Genomic DNA, 26396 nt, shown 5'->3' with positions numbered 1-26396 from the left:
GGCATACTCAGTCTTGCCTCATCTGTGCGCAGTGCAACCCGGGAAGACCTGAGCCTACACCAACCAAATGTCTCCCCAAAGCCCAGTACCCGTTCCAACGGATTCAAATTGACCACATCCAGATGCCAATGTGCCAAGGGTTTCAATATGTGCTAGTAGTGATAGACTTGTTCTCTGGGTGGCCAGAAGCCTACCCCGTCCGAAACCAGACAGCAACCACTACTGCAAAAAAACTGATGCAGGAGCTTGTCTGTAGGTTCGGAGTACCTGAGGTCATTGAGAGTGATCAGGGCCCAGCATTCACTGCTAGAGTAACCCAAGAAGTCTGGAAGATGGTAGGGTCACACTTAGCCTATCACACACCCTACAGACCCCAAAGCGGCGACAAAGTCAAACGACTGAACGGGGTACTGAAGTCCAAGATGCTGAAAATGACTGGGGAGACAGGGCTCAGTTGGGTACAATGCCTGCCAATAGCACTATTTTCAGTTAGACACACCCCTAGGCCTCCACACCAAATTTTGTTTAGGACACGGCCTAGGATGGGACAGTACTTCCCACAGCAATTGCAAATGCATTATGAATCTGTTGCTAAATATGTGATTGCCCATAGTAAACAATTGTCTAATATATGTGCACAAGTTTTCTCTTCCATTCCAGATCCTGACTCCCTAGAGGGAATACACACTCTCAAACCTGGAGAGTGGGTGGTGGTCAAGAAACACGTCAGAAACGCCCTCGAACCACGATACAAGGGGCCTTACCAGGTGTTGCTGACTACCCCGACCTCTGTGAAACTCGATGGAGGCTTACCTGGATCCACACCTCACATTGTAAAAGAGTAAAGGCTGTCCCGACGACCCTGGAACAATAAGCCATGAGGATTCACATACTGATCATGACTTTGACAGTGGGCATATCAGCAGTGTTCACACCACTGGGTGATGAATGGGACAATTCACTGACACGGCACCATCAAATTCTAGTCCAGGGGTTGAGACACTCAGAGATTGTTGGATCTGTACCCACAGTCCCGTGAGTTCAACCAGTATGCCTTATGTTGCAATTCCCGTGGACCTTTCTGAACTGATTGACCTGTCTAATTCTACCATATTTCTCACTAGCATACACCAAGTTAAATCCAGTACAAACAAGGACAGGGAAGTAGCCTTACCTGTTGCAGGGTGGGCAGATGCCCCATGGCTCATGATAAACAGATCAGGCCCCTCGGTAGATTATAGCTCTACTCCTTGGCAAGAGGGACACTGGGCTAATGTCACATGTTTTCCTAGCTGGACACACTGTTATTGTCTCCAAGTACAAACCAAAGGTATGACATTTAGTCCACACATACACTCAGGTTGCGATGATTCAGAAACAGACAGCCATGTACAGTGTATTGGTGTAGATGCTGTGAACGGAAAGGATCTGCCCTGTAACAACCGTACTGTACAGGATCTCCTAACAGGTATATCAGCTAACGACACCGAAAGTCAGTCAAAAGGATATGAGTTGGCGAAAGGGACACAATTAGCCAAACTAATTACCCGATTATTCAATGGCACAGCAGTAGAAGTTCCAGAAGACATATACTTAGTTTGTGGACACAAAGTGTACAAATGGTTATCCCAGAATGTCACAGGACTGTGCACCATCGCCAGGCTTACTCCTGCCACCTTTATAGTACCACACTCTGAAATTGGCATAAATGCAGTACCTAAACACACCTTGTATCGTAGGGCCAAAGATAACACACCCAGACCAAATGGCAAGCCACATGTAGTAGAGATGAGCATTACCAACAAAATTGTTAGTTCCATCTTCATATATCCCATGATAGCGCAGATGTGGGATCATCTGGTAGTAGCAACAGACTACCTGGATGACCAAATATGGGGAGTGATTAGACTTATGAATACCTCAAACATTGTGCAAAACCAGTTAATCATTGTCACCAACCAACACACATTAGTTCTAGATTATGTTACAGCTAAAGATGGAGGTATGTGCCAGGTTGTGGGACCCTCTTGTTGCCATTACATAGACCCGCAGGGTAATTTGCAAGTTAAGGTGGGTATAGAGGAAATGGCGGATTTAAGAGATAAATGGCTGGACGCACATAAAGCTGGTAAAGATACATGGTGGTCTGATACCTTCTCTTCCCTTAACCCCAATAACTGGTTCAAAGGTATTGGGGGTTGGCTCATGGGAATTGTCCAGGTAATATTGCAGGTAGCCCTAATAATATTGGTGATATATGTAGTGATTAAGCTCGTTCTTATTTGTGTGACCCGCTTTTCAAAAAGAATGAAGAAAACTGATGAACGACCTATTATGCTCCTCTATGATGAAGAAGGACAGAAGGAAACATCGTTCAACACAGCTCCCCCTCCTCACAATGATGCCTGGCTGAGATAGGGTGAGATGAATCCCAGGGTATTACCACAAGTCCGAGCAACCGGGAGCCTACCTATAAGGGGTAGGTTGTCGCCACTGCGGGTGAAGAGGATACGAATGGTATGCCCAGGGGATTCGCTAGGCGAAGGGAAAGTCTACAATCAAGTCTCCAAGGGGGGACTGTTATGGACTATTGATACAAAATGGATACTTGCTTGTTGAGCTAAGATGGCGGCCAGACATTCAGCCAACACCTATAAACTAGAATCTTACTTTGTGTTTTTATCATGTGTTTCTTTGTGGTTTCCGTTCAGCTCAAGCAAGCAGCTACAAAGAAAGAAGTAACGGTTTCACCCAGGAACAAGGGGGGGAGGGAGAAGGAATTTCCTCTGGCCGTCAAGGTTACAGAAAAGTAGAGAGTTCATAGCCAATAGAAAATATATACTTTATCTTTCACCCCCCTCCCACTCCCTCCTCTCATGAAACCCATGTTGTTTTCAGAAATAAACCAGAGATACTGATTAACTCCATGTAGTGAGTTGTCTGTCTGATCTCTCCGTGCACGTATCTTAATTAATTAATTTGGAGCAGTACATCAAATCAAACTGGCAGCTTTGTCAGAACCAGAACAGGGGAGCTAATGGCACGGAGCACTGATGGCACTGGGGGAGCTAATGGCACGGAGGACTGATGGCACTGGGGGAGCTAATGGCACTGGGGGAGCTAATGGCACGGAGGACTGATGAGTTTTATAAAGAAAGACTTAATGTTTTATTTCTTATTAGAGTACTTGATTAATCGATAGAGTACTTGATTACCAAAATAATTGATAGCTGCAGCCCTACCCTTCATAAATGTTAGGTGAACGCGTACGGGCAGATTTGTTTCTGCATTTTAGAAATTCATGGGTGCGGCAGAAAAAAATAAAATCTTGTTCATATGGAAAGTATTTTCAGTCATGGAAATTTCTGCAGTAAATATGCTGCATGTGAATATATCCTTATGCAGCTGGTCTGAGAGAGCGATATTTACTAGTCACAGGAGTGGGGGGCGGCATGAAAGGAAGGGGTCGCTAACAAATTACTGGGGGTGGGGGTGGGACCATTCAAAAATTTGCTGTGGGGCCCAGTCATTTCTAGCTCCGTCACTGGATAACGACTATGGTTGTTGCTGCTCCTGGTACATACATTAAGGGCTCATGCACTCGGCCGTGCCCGTAAACAGCGGGTCTGCAATATGCGGGCACCAGCCGTATGCTCACCGCACCACGGATGCAGACCCATTCAGAATGCATATGCACATAATGGCCGTGTGCATGAGCCCTAAAACTGAACTGGTAATCAACTGGCAAGGGACTGGTGGGATAATGGATGGAAGCTGCTGCTGATCCTCTCCGGCTGTCGTTATGTGTGAGAACAATGATTTGGCAGCTGACCGCAACGTGTGAAGCTTCATGAGAAACGTGATAGCGTCTTGGCTGGCGCTGCCAACGATCACATTTTACAGAAATAGCATTAACATTGCTATGCCAAGTACATCATAACGTGAATATAGCAACTACCGCTCTGCAGTGACATCCTCAAAGGGGTTGTCCATGGCACGAAACGTCCAAGCCAAGGACAGGAACCCTGATCTGTCTGTAAGGACATAGGAGGCTAAAATACCGTAGCATACCCTTAGTGTGCGTGGGCACTGTGCCAACTATTGTATCGATACCTCAATGGAAGGAGAAATTGGCAGTAAAGTCGAGGAAGAGATGGAGACAATCTAGACTTCAGCCTGCAAACTAACTAAAACGCAAGGTTTTCTGTATTTCCGTTACCAGATCATCTCAAGAACATAGGACTGGAGTGAGCAGTGCAGGGAGAAGACTCCGGACTGGATAACCTTCCATAGCTGGTCAAGTACCATACGTTGGATGTATGCCAGCCTAACCTGCAAGTTTCAGCGGGGTAGGCCCGACCGTCGAAGGTCAACTGATATGAGTGAAAAAAAGGACTAGGCCAGGGATCAGCAACCTTCGGCATTCCAGCTGTGGTGAAACTACGACTCCCAGCATGCACACCTCCTTGGCTGTACTCAGAACTCCCAAAGGAGTGAATGGAGCATGCTGGGAGTCGTAGTTTCACAACAGCTGGAGTGCCGAAGGTTGCTGATCCCTGGACTAGGCAGTAGGATTTCAGCATGCTCAGTCTTTGTGTGCTGTGTCCGGCAGCAGCTTTCTTCTATTCAAAACACATGCATCCTTGGCCAAGCACGGGGGTATTGGGAGACATAGCTGCCTGGCTTTAGGCCAGTTTCACACTATTCAGTCTGGGAAACACGCTCCGTTATAAGAGCAGTATTACCCTTAAGGGTCCATTCACATGTCCGCAAATGGGTCCGCATCCGTTCCGCAATATCGGGAACGGGTGCGGACCCATTTATTCTCTATGGGGCAGGAAGAGACGCGGAGAACACACTATGTGCACTCCGCATCCGTATTTCCGGAGCGCAGCCCCCCCCCCAACAAAAAAATAGAACATGTCCTATTCTTGTCCGCAATTGCGGACAAGAATAGGCAGTTCTATGGGGGTCCCGGACGGGTGTCTTGCGGATCCGCAATACACTACGGACATGTGAATGGACCGCTACATTCACATGACTGTATCCATGTGCATCCTGCGGTTTTCGCAGGCCCTATGGTAAAAACAAATGCTTAAGGCCTCATGCACACAACAGTATGTATTTTGCGGTCCGCAAAAAATATGGATGACGTCAGTGTGCATTCCGTATTTGGCGGAACGGAACAGCTGGCCCCTTATAGAACAGTCCTATCCTTGTCCGTAATGCGGACAATAATAGGACATGTTCTATTATTTTGCGGAACGGACACATGGAAACGGAATGCACATGGAGTAACTTCAGTTTTTTTTGCGGACCTATTGAAATGAATGGTTCCTAATACGTTCCCCAAAAATGGAAACGGACACGGAAAGAAAATACGTTTGTGTGCCTGTGGCCCAAACTGGACAAGAATAGGACGTTTTATAATTTGCTGCACGGATACGGACAGCACACGGATGGCATTCCTGTGCTGTCCGAATTTTTTTGCAGCCCCATAGAAATAAATGGGTCCGCGTGCGATCAGCAAAAAAATGCGGATTAGACGCAAACTAAAAATACACCCTAGGCCTTATTCACACTTCAGTGATTCACTGACAGCACACGTACCCATTTGTGTGTATTCGCAAATCCGTATTTTAGCAAGGAGGCATGACCTATTTTTTGTCCGTTTACGGATCCATCACAGTCTGAGTCTGTGAAAAACACGGATGCCATCCGTATTTAACAACCATTAATAGGAGATGCTCAGAAAATTTATTTTTAGCCGAGCAGTGTCCCCGGAGAGCAAAAAACGGACACGTGCACCAAAGCCATAAATCTTCATGGATGAATCACTACACCGTTGTGTTCGTGCTACCGATCCTCCCGCACACCTCTGCCAGCAGCTGTGGGATGCCCTGCAGTCAGCATGGCTCCAGATACCTGTGCCAACCTACCAGGAGTCGCCGCCAGCCCGTCTAGCTGCTGTCCGCGGCGGCGGCCTCTTGCCTGTCTAAAAGGCTAGAATCACACATGAAGTTTTTTTTGCAGCCAAAGCCGGGAGCGCATTCAAAACTAACAAGGAACGTTAGGGTATGTTCACACAGAATTTTTTTTAAAGGGGATTTTGGCGCAGATTCCATGTCAAAAACAATCGCTTGTTAATTCACGTGTCACTGTTGAGGTCAGTGATTGGCTGCAGGGGCACACATGACTGCATCCGTGTGGAGGTTTACAGATGGGGACCAACAGACCGCTACGTGTGTGACCCAGCCTTAGGGCCCACGCAGACGGCCGTAATGTGGGTGCGTTCTAGCGTCCATATTACAGCGCCAAATCCTTGCTCAACCAGAATCAAAAGACTGGCAGTCGGGACAGGATTTGTGACTATAATAGAGAAGATAAATTGCGCCCATGTTGCGATGTCTTCATGAAGCCTAAGGCACACTTGTGGGTGGCACATTAAGATGTATGTCTATCCCCCCCCCCCCCCCCCCCCATGACTTGATCCCTACAAATCCCGTAACCGTGCCAACTGGGGGCTGCAAACGCCATTCCCTGGCTTCACCACGGATAAGAGAAGGGGACACACCGGCTGGCAATATTTTGATTCATGACCCTTTGACGCCAGTTTTTGACTTGCCACCTATTGATAACTAGGGTGGGCACTTTGAATGGCATGAACCTGTGCCTACCATTTTGGTCAGTGACAGAAAAGTACATGCCCCCTGTACCAGGCACAGACATCTTTCTTTAATGGGGTATAAAATATCAGCAACTTTCACACAAAACCCTCATCAGGGCAAAAAAAACTTTATGCCTATTTTCAGAAAGGCAATCTAGAATGGCAGAAAGCCCCTACATGTGCTGCCGGGAAATGTAGTCCTGGGTCGCTAACAGCGTCAGCCAACGTGCCTGCCGCCAGTGACGTACAAACTACACTTCCCAGCATGCATTGAGGCTCCGCCTACCCCCTTCTCTACAGTATACTCATTCGTATTCTATTATTCAGCTTATGAAGCAACGGCGGATCATTATTCTTAGCCGCGGACATGTTCCCCTGACTAAAAACAGCACAAACGGTTTATCTAACAGCACATTAGGTAAAGACGGAGCTTGACCCCGCGCAGGCTCTCGGTCGATGTAGTTCGCTTCTCGTACGCTGCGGTCGCTAGTAACCAGGCGAAGACTTCATTTCCCAGAGTCCACCGCGCTCTTCAGAGAAGACGACTGTAGACGTCGACTCGCGCTGCGGCTGTAGGGAGTTGTAGTTCGCATGTCTCAGGCGTTAGTCGACGACGATAGGGGCGGGGACTACACGTCCCAGAGAACACTGCGCCCCCTCAACCACCTCAGTAAGAGTGGGGCGTAGTAGTAAAAAGCTGCCGAAGAAGAAGGCGATTAAGATGGCGGCTTGTGCCGCGCAGGGACTCTCCCCCCGCACCCAGCTCCTGTGAAGAGGGAGGAAGCCGCCCGAGCCCCCGCCGCGTCCTCCGCTCACTCCCCCTCCATTTTCCCGCCTCGCTCTCATCCGGGTTCTCGTCCTCCTCGCTGTCCGGCCGCGGGCCCGGCACAATGGGGGTGCAGGGCTTCCAGGAGTTCCTGGAGAAGCGATGCCCGGGGGCCGTGGTGCCCGTTGACTTACTGAAGTTGGCCCGGACGGTGGCCCGGCAGCAGCACCGCGCGGGCCTGTCACCCGGGGGATACCCGCCAGCCCCGCTGCCCCCTGGCCCACCACAGCCCCCCTCCCCGGCGGGGCCCCCTAATCCTCCCCCCTGCCGGGTCCTGGTGGACGCGGACTCTGCCCTCCAGCGGCTCTATGGCGGCTACCAGACAGACTGGGTGTGCGGGGGCCAGTGGAACGCCATGCTGGGCTACCTGGCGGCGCTGTCCCAGGCCTGTCTCTACCAGGGCGGCCTGGAGCTGGTGGCCATGTTCAACGGCACGCTGGCCAAAGAGAGGTTACCCGAGTGGGCCCGGCGGGCGCAGGGCGAGCGGCAGACGGCCCAGCTGATTGTCAGCCACGTTGGAAACAAGGGCACCCCGCCCCCCCGGGCCTGGTTCCTGCCGCCCGCCTGCCTGGCGCACTGCATTCGCCTGGCCATGATCCGGTTCAGAGTGAAGGTAACCAGGACTGTGCAGTGTGCCCACCCTGTGCCATGTCTGTGCCCCCCCCCCTATAGACTAGCTCCTGGTCATGCCACTGGTGCCATCCCACTAATGCATGGGGTTTTCCTTGAGCATGCTGTGCCTTGTGGTCCATCACTGTGTTTTGCCATCTGTGCCCGCAGGCGCCCAGCTGTGTTTAGTCGAAGTGGGCGCTGCATGGGGTTTAGCGACCGCTTGCACCCCCCCTGTAAGTCTGGGGTATCTATTGTCGCTTTAGGTTGGGTACTATCCCTCTATTATTCCTGCTAGAAGTTCTGAGCGGAGTACTAGCAGGTCCAGATTGGCGTTACCAGTTTGGGGTGTGTGCCCTGGACATTGGCAGCACTGATTTATACTTTAGACCAGGCATGCTCAACCTGCGGCCCTCCAGCTGTTGTAAAACCACAACTCCCACCATGCCCTGCTGTAGGCAGTCTGGGCGTGCTGGGAGTTGTCGTTTTGCAGCAGCTGGAGGGCTGTAGGTTTTCACTGCTATGTGAGTTACAAAAACAACTGCCTTAGGGCTCATGCGCCCGACCGTTGTTGTTTTGCAGTCCGTTTTTTAACGGATCCGTTCCGTATCTGAGTTTTTTTTTTTTTTCTCAAGTCCTCTTCTGTTCCATTATTCCACAAAACATAACTTATTAATCACCAAACATATGAGCTGGGCATAGCATTTCTACAGTATTGATCCGCAGAATACGGATGTGTTCCGTATTTTTGGCGGACCCATTGACCTGAATGGGGCCTCGGACTGTGATTTGCGGACAACCATAGGACATGCACAACTTTTTTGCGGGACGGAAATACGGAAACGGAATGCACACGGAGTACCTTCCGTTGTTTTTGCGGACCTATTGAAGTGAATGGTTGCGCAAAAAAAAAAACGGGACGGAAGTGGAAAGAAAATAAGTTCGTGTGCGTGAGCCTTAAGTGTGTATTCTGGGGGTTGTAGTTTCACAGCCCTGGACTATACTGTAGACCAGGGGGTAGGCAACCTCTGGCACTCAAGCTGTTGTGAAACTACGACTCCCAGCATGCACACTTGCTCTGCTCTTCTAAGAACGCATATAGAAATAAATGTTGCGTGCTGGGAATTGTAGTTTCACAGCAGTTGGACTGCTGACGGTTGCTGATCCCTGCTGTAGACTGTGCAGAGGACACACTCCTATATGGACCTGCTAACTTCTAGCAGGAATAATACAAGAATGACCCAATATAGCCATAAGTATGGATGCTCCAGCATTGTGCTCACATGGGGAATGCAAGTAGTAACTAAAACAGACCTGTCAGGAGAGGGGACGGGTCCTCTTAAAATATAGATGGAGGTGCCACTTTTTTGCTATCCCAAAGGAGGATAGCAATGTGTGAGGATTGGGTGGCTATATCCTCTTGGGCATGGCTGTCCCCTCTTAACTCATACGAGGGGGGAGATTCAACATACCCAGTCCAGGAGATTAGTACCAGACATGCATGCCCATAAGCACTTAGCCAGCCCGGGCATGCTTGTGCTTGCCTGTCCTGCAGCGGTGGCATTGCTTGACTCGGGGCCTAGTCTATTGGTGACAGATTTGCAGGTACAGGCTTCTCACCAGTGACTGTATCTGTGAGTTATAACCTCCCTTCTGATCCTCAGCTGTGTCATGTGACCAACACAGGACAGGGAGTCGGTGACTTACTCTAGTCATTCCTATGAGACGGAATTTGAGGTTTCCATAGGAATACATGGAGAGACCGGCTTCCTGTCCACACACAAGATGCTGTGTTGGAAAGTCACAGTGCTGGTCACATGACACCGCTGAGGATCAGAAGGGAGGTTATAACTCAGTCACTGGTGAGAAGATTACCTTCACTACAGTTGACGTCATGTATCTTATCAAATACAAATTTGCGGGAATGCTACTTTAATGGCAGGGTCTGAATTTTGCAGCTATGACGGTCCGAATGGTGGGCAGTGGCAGATGTACCCCAATTGTGACCATTTATTTTCCAGTACAAGTATTGCTCGCTCAGGTAATTATCATTAGGGCACCTCACAGGCAGCAGATTTGTTGCGACTCGTTCATCTGTATACGCTGTTTGCTCTACTAATCTGCTGCATGTGAATAAACCCTGAAGCTAAAGGGGTTCTCAGTTTTTATTTTTTTTATATTGATGGCCGGTCCTCAGGATAGGTCATTGATATCAGAGGGGGGTCTGACACCCCTCACCCCAGCTGTATGAAGGGGGCATAAGCCTCTTCCTAGGTCTGACGGCTAACCTCCGGCACTCCAGCTGGGGTAAAACTACAACTCCCAAGATGCACACTTGCCTGGCTGTTCTTACAACTCCATAGAAATGAATGGAACATGCTAGGAGTCGTAGTTTCACCACATCTCTGTGCCGGAGGTTAGGCATCACTATCGTAGGCCATATGACGTCACGTGACCTATGGGCCTGAGCTGCAGTGTACAATGGACGACGCATGGAGCCTGTGACACTCGGAGCGCCACAGCGTCCCCAAACAGCTGATCCGTGTCAGACTCCCACCGATCTCATGTTGACCCCTTTAAATCTTTTTGTCCGACTCTTGTCATGTCGAGGGAGATTAAGAATCAGACATGTTGGATTTCAACTGCCTGATCCTTTTGTTAGGGAGATAAACCGCTGCAAGGGTCATCTGGCTGCAGATTTCTCCTCCATTCACTACATGTGCATGCACAGCTGAGCCAAGCATGCATGTGTATGGGACGATTGGGAGAGTTGTCCAGCATAGCAATCCCAAAGGGGTTTTCCATGGTTAGAAAAACATGACTTCATTTTATTTTATTTTTTTCCCCCAAAAACAAATCCACACCTGTCCATTGTTTGTGTCTGGTATGGCAGCTCTGCTCCATTGAAGTGAATGGGGCTGAGCTGTAATATCACAGGCTACCTGTGGACAGGGGTGGCGCTGTTTTTTGAAAATAGCATTTATTTTTTATTTTTTCTAGTCCTAGACCACCTTTTTAGTCTTTGTAATCCTCTATAACAGGGATCGGAAATCTTTGGGTCTCCAGCTGTTCTGAAACTACAACTCCCAGAATCCTCCTTTCATTCCTATGGGGGTTACAACAAGAGCTGAGCAAGTGTGCACGCTGGGAGTTGTAGTTCTACAGCAGCTGCAGTGCCGACGGTTACTGACCCCAGCAGACAATTCCTTATAGTGGTGGTTTTTGAGGTTCTCATGTGGGTTATTACTACTACTCCTCCTGGAGTAGGTTTACCTTGGATGGCGATCTTTATAGCATTCGTTAAAGGGGCGTAGTAATACCAGACACAGCTCCTGTTGATGGAAGGGAGCCGCCATGTTTTTCCAGTCCTGAGCTACCCCTTTGACGGATCTGTGACTGGACTTTAGCACGTCAGTATAGTGTGAGGCTGAGCCAGACTACTACTCCTCCATCCTCCGAGCTGTGTGACTACATCGCACCTTTTAATTGTAGTAGTTGGGTATAGTCTGATGTCTGCTGGACGTGTCTTACAGATCGCACGTGACTGTCCGGCCTTATGTCTCCAGCACTGATAGTCCTGGTGTTTCACCCAGAGTTTCCTAGGACTTCTATATTGATGGGTCGTCAATATCTGATCGGTGGGGTCCGACACCCGCCGATCAGCCGCTGGGAGTGTCTGCAGCGCTCAGACAAGTGCTGCAGCTTATTCCTCCGCCTCTGAAGTCACCTCCATCGGTCACATGGCCTTTTTGCAGCTCAGTCCCGTTCAAGTGGATGTGATTGAGCCGCAATACCAAGTGCAGCCACTATCCTACATATGGCGCTGTGCTTGGTATATGACTAGACCGGAGCACTTGTCCAGGAGTCAGACCACCACTGATCTCATGTGGATGACCTATCCTGAGGATACCTTACCAATATTTGATTTTGGGGAAACCCCTCTAAGTCCCACATTTATTAAGACTCGAAGGGTCCTAGGTTAGGGCAGTACTGAGAATATAAAGTTATCATGGCTTATATTGCTTGTTGATTAGGTGTTGACCCCCAGAAACCTGCTCTGTTATTAGAAGAGCTGCTCATATCTGCAAATGACCGGTCATCCGTGTCCTGCATGGTTGCATTATGTCTGTACCCCCCCCCCCCCCCTGTTACTGATGTCCTATGAAATGTCTTCCATCATACTGCCCCCTAGGGACTAAAATATCTGAAACCAGTTGCTCTTTATTTTCTCTAGTTTCTTGGAAGGTAAAATGCTACAACCAGCGCCCATTCAGCAACATTTACTAATTTTGTCTAAGGCCTCACGCACAGGGCTGTATCCGTTTTGCGGTCCACAAACCACAGATCCCTAAAACACGGAGACTGGCCTCGAGCATGCCGCAGTTTTCACGCTCCCTTTACTAGAACTGGCTATTCTGGTCTGCAAGAATAGGACATGTTCTGTCATTTGCAGGAACGACCACGTGGCTGTCACATCTTGACCCACGTGGTGGATTAGTTTTGTCGCGTTTGATTTGCAAATAGGAGAAAAACTAGAAAACATTTTTTGCTAAATTGCATCAAATGTTGATACTTTACACCAATTTCTAGGTAAATGTAGTCTGCTGAACTAGTGGTGGCAAGGATGCAGGTTGCCTTGGTCGTAGCGTTCCCCTCGCAGAGGCTGCACACGATGGCTCACCAATGTGGTTGTATAATCTGCCTAGGGGAATCCGCATAGTTACATGTCAGAAGTGGTTATCGGTGGGCTCCTAGTGCTGAGACCCTCCACTTATGTCTGACCAGTGGGCCCTTTCACTTTCCCGTCTCCAGGTAGGGCTATGTACAGGAGATAAACTTGTGTATGCTTGAGCCGCCTACAGCGCTGAATTGGAAGTGGGAGTCTCGGTAACCTTTTTCCTTCCCAGTCATGGATTAAAAAAAAAATATATAATAATCTCATCCACATGTTGCAGGAAAAAAATGTCTGCAACCCTTTAAATCCGCAGCAGGTCAGATTTCTGGCTTGGATTTTACTCTGCAATGCCAAGGGGAAAATCTGCAAAATATGCCCCATGTGGATGCACAGTACACCAGCACCGACGGACAGGCTGTGGGATTGTATTCGGCAGATCCGCTGTGTTTCACAGCACCAGTGGAGGATGAGATTATTATTATTTTTTAAGAAATCTCAGAGGTTGACCCGTGCTGTGGATTTATGAGTTTATGCTGCGGATTTCTCATTTTACAATGCAGCGACAAACATTCCATGTAAAACCAGTCTGCCCAGTCTGGGTGAACCCTTGTAGGGACTGGACCAGAAGCCCACCACTTCCCTATAATCTCTGAAAAAGGACCTACGTTATGTCTGTCCACTGTACTCTGGTGATAGCTGTGAACACAGCGTCCATACCTGCCGCAGGGTTCGATCACTTACCTGGTCACTTTGGGTTGGGGATGAGGAAACCAGTGCTGGGTTGGTTGGAAGTGCCCCCTCCTGGGGGGGGCGCAATATTTTATTGACCTACACTAAACTTTGGGGTCTGCGACGCCATCCTAGTAAGGCCTCATGCACACGTCCTTTGTTTTGGCGGCTCGGATGCGGACCCATTCACTTCAAAGGGGGCTGCAAAAGATGCGCACAGCACTCCTTTTGCTGTCCGCATCCGTTGCTCCGTTCCGTGGCCCTGCTAAAAAATTATAACGTCCTATTCTTGTCCGTGCTTTGCGGACAAAAATAGGCATTTATATTGAAGGCGGTCAGTGTCGTTCAGCAAATTGCGGAACGCGCACGGACGCCATCCGTGTTTTGCAGATCAGCAAAACACACCACGGTTGTGTGCATGCGGCCTAAGTGTGAACACGTGCTCTTCAGCGTCATGAACCTTCACTATTTGAAAATGTCCGGATTTCTTTTTTTAATAAAGTTTTTGAAACCGCTTCAGCCATTTTTTATTTTTATTTATTTTTAGTTTTGCTTGGGCAATTAAAATTGAATCCAAAAATTAGCCGTGTGTAGTTGTGCCTTGTCTGTGCTGAGCTTTCACCGCTGTTGTCCTTCCCTTGCTTGTGGGTGTGCGTCTGGGGAACGTCCCCTCTGTCTTGTCACTAGGCTTTCTCTGCCCCTTGCTCTGCTTCTGCATTCGTATGTGACGTGACATCAAGTAACCACAATAATCACAAACCTGGTGACCCTTCCTGCATTTCAGGTGTTTCAGAGTCTGGAGGATCATCACCTGGAAGTGGTATCCTTCTTTCGGGAGAACGGATTTAATGGCCTCATTGCTCATGACTCTGAGTACGCTCTGTGTAACATCCCTGCTTACTACAGCTCGCACGCCCTCAAGCTCAGCTGGAACGGGAAGAATCTCACTACCAACCAGTTTCTAATGCAAGAGGTGGCCAAACAGCTGGGCCTCAAGATGAGCACCTTCCCCATCTTCGCTGCCCTTTTGGGTAAGGCAGCTACCAAGGGGCTAAATTCTGCAGCGTAAAGGGAGCATGTCGCCAAATAGATCTCAATCCATCCAGCTGACCTGAGAGGTGTGCGACTGCCAGCTGAATTTAATGGTGCTGGTCCCATCAGGTTCTCTTTAATAATATGCAAATGATCCCCTAGGTGCAATGAGGGTGGTGCCATTGCACCTAGAGGCTTCACTTACTGGCAGGCCAACTACTTTGCCTTAACACAGGGCCAGGCAGTAAAGATGTAATCGTGTCTGCGCGTAGGCTTTGGCACAGTACCAGAGAATAGGTGGGGGCGTGGCCTGCAAGTGAGTGAGCAGCACCTCTAGGTGCAACAGGATAGCCCTCCTTGCACCTAGGGCCTCATTTGCATATTATTAAAAGGCAAATTTCTAAGCAATGCGGGCACATAGCGAGATGGGACCAACACCATTAAATTCAGCTGACGGGTGCATACCTCTTGGGTCAGCTGGTTTTATTACTTGGAGATATATTTGATGACTGATTTCCTTTAAAAGGGTGAGTTCATGCAGGCGCGTGTTCTGCCCATGTTTAAGGGGTTTTCCCATCTCAGACAATGGGCCCCTACTCTTAGAACAGAGCCCCAAAGCTTATGGAGGGCGCACTGTGCATGATCAGCCGCCTTCCATTTCTATGGGACCGCTGAAAATAGCCAAGCGTTGGCTCGGCTGATTCCGCCAGCCCCAAAGAAATGAATGGGAGCAGTGGCTGCGCAAGCGCAGTGTGCTCCCATTCACTACTTACGGGGAGAGCACTTGGTGGTGGTGGGACCCCGGGGTCTTCTGGCAACCACCATACCTGCTCTGTCCTCAGGGCCCTGCACCTATAGGGCAATGGGGGCATATCCTAGCGATATACCCCCATTGTCTGAGATGGGAATACCCCTTTTAAGCACACATGTAGCATCTGTATCATGCAGATCCTGTTTGTGAGGGTAATGTATTTCAGTTGGGACAAGGGTTGTGTGTCCTTCGGTGTGACTCTCAGTAGGCACGTAAGTTTCAAAAGCAAAGTACAGGTGTGTGAGTGCACCCACATAATCGGGGATCAACAACCCCCAGCTGTGGTGAAAGTACCACCTCCAACTTGCTTGACTCCCATAGAAGTGAACAGAGCATGTTGGGAGTTATAGTGTCACAACAGCTGGGGTGCCGGAGGTTGCTGACCCCGAATTTGGATCAGTACGTGAACAACAGTGTTCCAGTGAATCTAGCATAAAAATGAAGCAATTTTGCAAATGGTGGTTATTTAAAAATGTATAGTTTCGTGTCTACAGCTCCTATGCAAACCTAGGTGTCTCCATAGTAACAGACTTCAAACATACCTTGTGTAGTCAGATTAATCAGTCACTTTTTTTTTTTTACTACCGTTTTGTTAGAAAGAGGGATGGCAAAATGACTGCAGGGTCAGACTACACAGGGTTTGTCGTCCGTTACAAATAGGTCCGCATCGACGCTGTATACCTAAAATGATAGATTTTTATTTATTTTTTAAATTCAGATTTGAAGGGGTAAACCAAGACTTCAGAGCTGATGGCCTATCAGGCACAGCCACTAACAGTATATATGCTAAAAACAATGGAGGGGACGCCCCCTTCAGACTGCTGAGGATTGGACTGACTAATATTGATGGTCTGTCCTTTAGTATCGGTTTTGAAGTCCTGAATAGCCCCTTAAAGATTTGCAAAGGGTATGTTACGTTGGATAGCTGGTAACTGTATGATTGTTAGGGGCACATTTCCAGGACCCCCAGAGATCCCTACAAACGCTTGGCTGTTTCTGCCTGTCCAATAGATTTTGAATAGAGCGGCATGCAGGCAGGACCTCCGCTCCATTCAAACTCTTCTTGTTGTGCTTTTACATTGTTATATGTGTGAACGGACCCTAAATCATTTGTGCTGAGAGACGTTCTGGGTGATGTTTTCACCGTTGAAGGGTCTGAAAATGCTCGTCACACAAAGTGTCTTCTGTTGATGTTAAAGGGGTTGTCCTATTACAAAAACGCATCTCCTATGCAGAGGAGAGGGGATAATTGGCTGATTGTTAGGGGTCCATCCATCGATTATGAGATTGGGGGCTGCTTTGTTCCATTCACCTCTATGAGACAGCCATTGATGGCTGAGCAATAGGGAATAAGCAGTTGCAATGGGATGACACCTACACTTTGTATCACGCTGCAAAGATAATCGCTGTCTGTAGGGATTGCATTAAAGCGGTTTTCCAGGGAGCTTAATATTGATGACCAATCCTCAGGATAGGTCATCAGTATCAAATTGGTGGGGGTCCAATACCAGGCACTTCAGCTGTATGAAGAGAAGGCACACACCCTGCGCACGTGCTGTCTCTCTGCTCGCTGTTGATATGGCACCCACCGTCTCCTCGCACGGGTGTTGGACCACGGCCGATCTGATATTGATGACTGTATCCTAAGGAAAGGTCATCCATATGAAAAGCCTGGAAAACCCCTTTAAAGAGATTTCTAAGTGAGAAGTAGCTCTAAAATCCCACCCCATAGCTATTCGAAAAGCGATCTACTCATTAGACTGCAGAGATTGGAGAGTTGTTCAAGCTACTCGGTGCATACCCTACGCCGAGCGATTCTTGTAGTGTGATAAAAGGCTAGGTTTAGCCATAGCAGTCATAAACACGCATGTACAAGTCAGTGACCTCTGCTCTTTCCTCCGAGAGCTCATGCACACGACCTTATGTATTTTGCGGTCCGCAAAAAATACGGATAACATCCGTGTGCATTTCGTATTTTAACAGTCCTGTCCTTGTCCGTAATGCGGACAATAATAGGACATATTATATTTTTTTGCGGAACGGAAATACGGAGTAACTTCTGTTTTCTTTTTGCGGACCCATTGAAGTGAATGGTTCCGCATACGGTCTGCAAAAAAAAAACGGAACGGACACGGAAAGAAAATACGTTCATGTGCATGAGCCCTAAAGGAAAACTCTACTTCCTACAAGATTTCACAGTTTGCACCTGCAGATAACTTTAAACTATCTCTGCCTGCACATTAGATAACTTTGGTCGACCATCTCATGTGTATGGCGGCTTCCCCTACCCCCGCCAACAGCAAGTGTTGGAGGAGATATGAATCGGGCATATTGGATTTCAGCTGCCCGCTCCTTTTGTTCTCGGGGTGATAAATTGCAACTAGTGGTGTATAGGAGAATGGGGGATCCATTCAAACATTTGGACTGTGAATGTGGAACCTATACAGACATGGACTGGTGAATGATCCCTGAATGTAAAGAACGTGGTTATCTGGCATTAAAAAAGCATGGCTACTTCTTCCAAAAATAGCGCCACACCTTTCCATGGGTTGTGGCTGGTATTGCAACTCAGCCCCATTGAGTCTGAGCTGCCATAACACACAATCTGTGGACAGGCGAGGTGCTGTTTTTGGAAGAAAGCAGCAATGTTTTTTTAAATCCAGGATGTCCCTTTTCAGTGGGGAGTTGTGTGTGCTGACCCAGTTGCATATTCTTATCTATTTTGAGTTATGCTCACTAAAGGGGTTCTCTCACTTCAGCAAATGGCATTTATCAAGTAGAGAAAGTTAATACCAGGCACTTCCTAATGTATTGTGATTATCCATATTGCCTCCTTTGCTGGACTGATTCATTTTTCCATCACATTATACACTGCTTGTTTCCATGGTTACGGACCACACTTCTATCCAGCAGCCGTGGTCATGCTTGCACACCATAGGATAACTTAGGCTATTGTTAGATCATGAGGGGCACAGTCTGCCAGGGACAGAGGCAAGGTGGAAGCGGGCATCACGTTGTATTAATTAGCTTGTTGACACTAGTTAGAGGAGAGGTAAAAAAATAAATAAATTGGTGGCATCCTCCCTGGATGCCAGTGTGTGTGGTCAAAATGTTTCCCTTTCCTTACGCTCGTCTCAGAGGGGTTCTGAGGGTACAACTTCTTTACATTGCAGTTAATGTAGTATTGCCAAGTCTGTACGCTAGTCCATTAAACCAGCCCTGTAATCTTATTTCTGTAGGTAATCATATTCTTCCTGATGAGGACTTGGCCGCATTTCATTGGAGTTTGCTGGGACCAGATCATCCACTGGCTTCACTCAAGGTGACTTACTAAACCTATAGATGATGTAACCTATAGACCTGCACCAGATTTATCACAGGGGCTAAGGCAGGATGATAGGATTGGTGCAGGGATAGACACTTCTGTCCAACTCTATACCAACTAATAGCCTACTTACGTTGAGACAGAATTTGGGCGCAAGGCCTCTTTGGCCTCACTCCTTTCCCACAAAGTCACACCCTTTCCTCTAAACTCCACCCCCTTTTGAGTAAAACAGGTTGGGCCAATTTGAAACACTATCCACTACCGACATATGACGTAATAGTACATGGTGATCGGGCAGGCACCGAAGCGATCACTGCACCCGATGGGCTCCCTCACCCACAGCATGCACCTTCTGACCGCGGCTTAGAAGGGTTTAATCCCCTGGCATCGGCTTTTACAGCAGGGGTCTCGCTGTAAAAGCTGACGCCGGCTGATTAACCCCTTCTATGCCGCGGTCAGTGCTGACCGCGGCATAGAAAGTGCATGCGGCGGGTGAGGAAGCCCATCGGGTCCCCGCCCTGCTATGGCGGGAAACCGATGGGTGAGAAGGCAGCCCGATGCCTTGCACGGCATCGGGACCTACCTTCTACAGGATACGAGGAGATCCAGGCCTGGTCTCCTAGGCAACCAGATGTATTGTAATGCATTGCAGAGGGGATCGGACCCTCAAAAGTTGTGGGACAGAAATAAAGTAAAAAAAATATATATATAATGCCCCTTTCCCCTGATTTTATAATACAAAAATAGGAAAAAACACACATATTAGGTATCGCTGCGTCCGTAATGACCGGCTCTATAAATATATCACATGATCCACCCTGTACAATAAACACCATAAAAAATAACTGTGTAAAAAAAAAAAAAAGCAATTTTTGTCACTTTACATAACAAAAAGTGTAGCACCAAGTGATCAAAAAGGCATATGTCCCACAAAATCGTACCAATAAGTCACCTCATCTAGCAAAAAATGAGCCCCTACGTAAGAAAATCTCAAAAAAATAAAATAAATAATATAGCGCTCAGAACATGGATTAGGGCTGCAACGAATACTCGAGTAATTTGACACAAAAAAATCCTCGATGCAAACTTTTCACGTGACCACGGAGCGGGCATGAAGCGCTTGCTATTAGTTCCCCTCAGTCGTCTCCCACTGGCCCGCAATACTCACCTTTCCAGCAGGGGGCCTCCGGACATTCCACAGCACATCCATGGTCCCGCGCTGCACTGACCTGACGTACGTAGAGCAGCGGGGAACAATGGAGTGTCGGCGGCGCCGCTACTGGAAAGGTAAGTTGGTGCGACTAAGGCTGGGCACCCGAGGTGCACAGCGTCATAGCAACTAATGACGCTGTGCCTTGGGTGGAGCTGCTGGTGCAAGGGGGGGGGGGGGGAGAGAGCTGATGGCACTGGGGTGGGGGAGTGCTGATGGCGCTGGGGGAACAGAGCTGATGGCACAAGGGGGGACCGAAGGGTGTTGGAGACTGATGGCAGGGGGGTCTGATGAGTTTTTATAAAGGAAAATAGTCTATTAATTCATTTTTTTCTTATTAGAGTATTCAATTAATCGTAAAAAAATAATTAATAGAATACTCAATTTCTAAAATAATCGTTTACTGCAGCCCTCACATGGAGACACTAAAACATAATTCCTTTGTTTCAAAAATGCTATTATTGTGTTAAAGTGAAATAAAATAAAAAAGTATACATATTAGGTATTGCCACGTCCGTAGCAACCAGCTCTATAAAAATATCACATGACCTAAAAAAAGGTGAACACCGTAAAAATAAAAACAGTGCCAGAAAAGCAATTTTTTGGTCACCTAACATCACATAAAGTGCAACATCAAGCGATCAAAAAGGCATATGCCCCCCAAATTAGTACCAATCAAACCGTCACCTTATCCTGCAAAAAATTAGACCCTACCTAAGACAATCGGTCAAAAAATAAAAAAGCTATGGCTCTCAGACTATGGAGACACTAAAACATATTTGTTTTTGTTTCAAAAGTGCTATTATGTAAAACTTAAATAAATAAGACAAAGTATACATATTAGGTATTGCCACATCCGTAACGATCTCTATTAAAAATGTCACATGACTTAACTCCTCAGGTTGTAAAAATAAATAAATAAAAACTGTGCCAAAACAACCAAGTTTTGTCACCTTGCTCCATAAAGTGTAATAATGAATGACCAAAAAATCATATGTACCCAAAAATGGTACTAATAAAAACGTCAACTCTTCCTGCAAAAAACGAGCCCCTGCACAAGACGATCAGCAGAAAATAAATAAATAAAATAAGACGTTCCGAAAATGGAGACACAAAAACATAATTTCAAAAAATGCTTTTTTATGTAAAACTGAAACAAAGAAAGTAGACATATTTGATATCATTGCGTCCGTAACAACCTGCTCTATAAAAATAGTACCTGATCTACCCTGTGAGATGAATGTTGTAAAAAAAAAAATTCTAACCTTGCCTCACAAAAAACGTAATATAGAGCAATTAAAAAATTATATGTACCCCAAAATAGTACCAATAAAACTGGCACCTTATCCCCTAGTTTCCAAAATAGGGTCACTTTTTGGAAGTTTCTACTGTAAGGGTGCATAAGGGGGGCGTCAAATGGGACATGGCATCTAAAAACCAGTCCCGCAAAATCTGCCTTCCAAAAACCATGCAGCGCTCCTTTTCTTCTGCGCCCTGCCGTGTGCCCTTACATCAGTTTGCGACCGCGTGTGGTGTGTTTCTGTAAACCGCCGAATCAGGGTAATAAATATTACGTTTTGTTTGGCTGTTAACCCTCGATGTGTTAAAGAAAAAATATGGATTAAAATGGAAAATCTGCCCAAAAAGTGAAATTTAGAAAATGAATCTCCATTTTCCTTTAATTCTTGTGGAACACCTAAAGGGTTAACAAAGTTTGTAAAAATCCGTTTTGAGTAACTCGAGGGGTATAGTTTCTACAATGGGGTTATTAATGGGGGCTTTCCACTATATAAGCCCCATAAAGTGACTTCAGACCTGAACTGGTCCTTAAAAAATGGGTTTTGGAAATTTTCTTAAAAAATTTAAGAATTGCTTCTCAAATTCTAAGCCTTCTAACGTCCTAAAAAAATTAAATGACATTTGCAAAATGATGCCAACATAAAGTAGACATATGGGGAATGTTAAGTAATAAATATTGTATGATGTATCACTTTCTGTTTTAAAAGCAGAGAAATAGAAATTTGGAAAATTGTGAATTTGGTAAATTTGGGATTTTTTCATAAATAATAAAATATATCGACTCAAATTTACCACTGTCATGAAGTAGAATGTGTCACGAGAAAACATTCTCAGAATGGCTTGGATAAATAAAAGTGCTCCAAAGTTATTACTACATAAAGTGACACATGTCAGATTTGCGAAAAATGGCCTGGGGTAGAAGGGGTTAATAAGTATTCATTGCAATGCCTCCAAAATACTTACGGTATTGATACGTGGCAATAGCATGATCAACCTAGTAAATCAGGCATACTGCCTGTTAGGGTTGATCATGCTGAGTGCAGCAGTCCAGTATGTAGTTAAAAAAATAAAATAAATACATTTATGTATATGCTAATTAGGTGCTCGGATCACCAAGGGGCGGGCATAGCTACTCGGAGCACCACTTTGCCAGTCCCAGAGCCAGCCATCCTCACTGCCCTCATGCCTGGCTCTGGAATCTTGCACCAGCGATAGTACAATCAGTGCATGCACTGTTGGGATCTCAGAGCAATAAACAGCCAAATGAAATCCACTCATTTACTAGGGTTGATCATGCTGACAGATGCTCTTGAATTCAGTACATTATTGCTTATTAGCGAATTCAGCATCTTCCTCACCTTTCAATGGCCTGTAGTAGGGGCCCCACTTTATGAGCCACTCTGCTCAATGCTAAGCCTCCCCCCTTCCTGCAGTGGCTGCTGATCATCAGGCCAGCTTCTCCTAAAGGTCCTTTTAGACGGGCTGATACAGCAGGCAATCGCCTGGCTGTCAGTGTAGGAGACTTCTGTATTTATGCAGTGATCTCCTCCACAGTATGGGAAGGAACGATCACTAATGCCATCACTCGTCCCCATGCTGAATCATTGTTTGCCGGCAGCATAGTGTCTATACAACACGATCTGCCGACCATTTTTGTGTCCGCACAAATGATCTATTACCCCATGAATAAGTGTTCATTGGGTAATCGGCGGCAGCTTTACACCGCCAGATAATCGCTAACAAGCGTTTCAGCGAACGCTCGTTAGCAATTATCTTGCTGATTAAAGAAGCAATCAGATAGTAAGCCAATCCTAAAAGACAACGAGGCAGATAATGCACCCACTTCATCACAAATTTGTGTGATAGATTTGGTGCATCTTGTGTATTAGACACTTCTCTTTACACCACCACGTGGCTGGCTAATAGAAATCAGAATTATGCGCCAATATCATGGTGCACTCCAAGAATAAATTTGATGCAACTCTACTTGGCCTCACCCCCTAGTGTGTCGCAAAAAGTGTCTGGCGCATGTGCCTTAGTAAATCTGTCCCACGTTTTCTTATGTCTTCCAATTTAATGACTTCCAACTGCTTCCAGGTCCGTGCACACCAGCTTGTCTTGCCACCATGTGACGTGGTTATAAAAGCCGTCTCCGAGTACGTGGCCACTATTAAAGACTCTTCTAATCTAGATGCCGTGGGGAAGGAGATATTCAGACACTCACAGGTGAGTACTCACATTTCTAGTTTGGATAGCTGAATAGTCTGTCGTGTGTGTGTTTTGTTTTTTTTTTATTTTTTTTTTATTTTTAAATCCTGTTAGTTTTCAATATACAGGAAAAAAAATGAAAAACCCATAAAGAAGAAAAAGGGAGGAGTGCATGCAATCCCATGGGACATTCAGAAAGATATCAAGACATTTTCCATAATTGACATCCAATTTTCAAAAATGAAAGCACATGATATAGAAATATACCCTTTAAAATGTAACACAGAATGTTACTGAATAAACCGCCCCCCACCCACTTACATAGGTATAATGTATCAGAGCACTGAGGAAGATAAGGCCTCTTGCACACTACCGTATGGCTTTTTCAGTATATTGCTGTTCGCAAAAAATACGGATGATGTCCATGTGCATTCCGTTTTTTGTAGAACGGAACAGCTGGCCCCTGTTAGAACAGTACTATCCTTGTCCGTTACGCGGACAATAATAGGACATGTTCTATCTTTGAACGGAAACGGAGCGCATACGGGGTGCATTCTGTTTTTTTGCGGACCCATTGAAATTAATTTTTCCGTATACGGAACGCAAAAGTGGAACGTACACGTAGCATGAGCTTAACCCCTACCCTTTCAATGATAACCCAGTCTCTCAATTCCTCCCCTCCAGGCCACCCACCATAATTATCCTTCCCAGTCCCGATCTCGTATATGCATACTCCAAAACCACACGTATCTCTGAAACCACTCCTCCTAACACAGCCAAGATAATCATATGCCATGTTGTGTCGCAGCAGTCCTATAAGATACCCACTTGTCCCAGGTTTTGGTAAACTTGGCCTATACTGCCTTTTAATATATACTCCTTTTTCCAGGCGAAGGATCTCGTCCATTCTGTTAAAAAAAATAAGCCCTGGAGGGGGGGCTGGGGTCTAAGGCAGTATTTAGCAATTCATTTCCTGGCCTTGAAGAGCGGACGCTGCACCCCCAGTCGCGAGTTACAGTTTGTAATGTCCAACATTCCCAATTCACACGTCCTCGGACCAGGCGGGACCACAATGTGATATGCCTCTTTAACGCGCCTGTCCAGAAATTCCAAAGCTCCATATTGTCATGTGGTTTTAATATTAAAGCCACCCTCTGGTTCAAGAAAAATAAATAAAAATCACGTTAATTGGGGAACCAACTGAACACTTACCTGGGCCCCTCTTCTGCCTTCCAAGATGGCCGCACCGCTTCTCAGACTACCTGATTGGACAGCGCTTTTCACATGAGCAGTGTTGGTTAATCCGAGGGCAGCACCAACTGTCTTGGGCTACCAAATGCATGGTGGGCATCAGGCAGCCTGAGCAGCAATTCGGCCATCTTGGACAACAGAAGAGGAGCCCGGGGACTGGTGGATCTGAAGCTGAACAGGAAATTACCAGGGAAGTGTTTTGTTCGCTCCCCAGTTAATGTAATTTTTTATTTATTTTTCTTGACTTGGGTCACTTTACTTGAACTGTGGCATCACTGTGGAAGCCGTCAGCACCGAGCGAGCTGTGCTCATTGACATATATTATATTTATTTTGCGTTGTAGTCCAGGACAGAAGATAAGATTGAGCGGTTTAAAAAGGCCGTGGAATATTACTCGGTCACCAACAAACAGTGGCCTCTCCATCTCAATCCTTCTTTTGTCGGTGAGTATGTTGGCAGTGTATCGTAACTGGGGTGCTGGTTGCTGGAGAATGCCTCTAAGTTCATGCTTTCCTAAGTTGCAGGATTTGGGCCCAATCAGTTCGGAGTTCCCCCTCTACCACACAACCAAATGGGAGGAGTACCTATTGGCAAGCCTATGGTAAGTTTTGTTTGTCTGCTTGTGTCTTGTACAGCAGTGTTCCTCAACTCCAGTCCTCGGGGGCCCACTTGCCGGTGATGTTTTTCAGGATTTTCCTAGTATTCAGCAGGTGATATTACTGTCAGTGCATCAGGACTTCATAGTATTCATTCTGTGGGATATTCTTAAAGCATGACCGGCAGGTGGGCCCTGACGACTGGAGTTTAGGAACACAGTTGTACGGCATACTGTGATTAGTTGTTGTTGAACAGGTTGTCTGGGGTTAGAGAAAACGCAGCTCTTTTCCATGGCCTGTCTGGTAGCTCAGCCCCATACATTTAAAGGGGTTTTCCTGGAGTACAATATTGATGACCTACGCTGAGGAGAGGTCATAAATATCAAATCGGTGGAGGTCCAACTCCTCTCACCCCTGTTCATGGCTTTTTGAAAGGGCTGCCGCGCTGGAACGAGCAATGCAGCCTCCTCACAGCATGCCAAACACAGCGCTGTCCATTGGATTGTGGCTGTTCTTGGTATTGCAGCCCAGGACCATTCACTTGAATGGGACTGAAATGCACCCAGGCCACGTGACTGATGAAAGTGACATCACTGGTTTAGGAAGAGGCCGCAGTTCTAACAGAGTACCGCATTCTGTTCAAAGAGCTGTTCAGCAGGGATGCAGGGAATCTGACCCCAATGATCTGATATTGATGACCTATACTGAGGATAGGTCGTCAGTATTGTACACCCACCCCTTGAAATGGAATGTGCTTCAGTACCAGATACAACCCGTGGATAAGTGTGGCGCATTTTCTGGTTTGTGAAGACAGGTGGTTGTTTATGAAAATTACCAAATGTCTTTCCTTACAGTTCGGACACCAGATGCCCGCAAAGCTGCAGTATCAGCACCACGCATTTCCTCCCGGCCCCAACTCGGGCTTTGTGTTTCCTCCTCACCACATGGGTGACTTCTCTCACTTCCATGATGACAACCTTCTGAAAGGGGGCCAGTTTTCGGGCTGGTCTCTCCCATATGACACGACCGGTTCCAAGTTCCACAATCATTTGATTTTGAAGCCTTCTCCTTCATCAGGCCAGGAATCTTCACCTTCCTCATCCTCTGATGAAGACCAGAATGGCGCCGCATCCAAGTAATACTCGACGTTCCTTCACT

General features: G+C 46.8%; 1 protein-coding gene across 2 annotated transcripts in view; it reads left to right on the top strand.

The window, feature by feature from the left end:
* Positions 1 to 7350: 7350 nt before the first annotated feature.
* The window catches only part of FAM120C (family with sequence similarity 120C), a 42186-nt gene continuing 23140 nt past the window's right edge, over positions 7351 to 26396 (top strand). The window contains exons 1-7 of one of the 2 annotated variants that reach the window (XM_044305979.1): positions 7351 to 8106; positions 14291 to 14537; positions 18589 to 18671; positions 23281 to 23409; positions 24986 to 25085; positions 25167 to 25243; positions 26093 to 26373. In XM_044305979.1, the coding sequence (XP_044161914.1) occupies positions 7558 to 8106; positions 14291 to 14537; positions 18589 to 18671; positions 23281 to 23409; positions 24986 to 25085; positions 25167 to 25243; positions 26093 to 26373 (1466 nt within the window). In that variant the 5' untranslated portion in view covers positions 7351 to 7557. Of the gene's footprint in view, positions 8107 to 14290; positions 14538 to 18588; positions 18672 to 23280; positions 23410 to 24985; positions 25086 to 25160; positions 25244 to 26092; positions 26374 to 26396 lie in introns of both variants that reach the window. The other variant, XM_044305978.1, reaches the window with a different exon arrangement.

The sequence above is a fragment of the Bufo gargarizans genome, chromosome 9 (genome assembly GCF_014858855.1).
Source record: "Bufo gargarizans isolate SCDJY-AF-19 chromosome 9, ASM1485885v1, whole genome shotgun sequence".
Classification (NCBI taxonomy): domain Eukaryota; kingdom Metazoa; phylum Chordata; class Amphibia; order Anura; family Bufonidae; genus Bufo; species Bufo gargarizans.
This window is presented reverse-complemented; position numbering and strand designations above follow the sequence as displayed.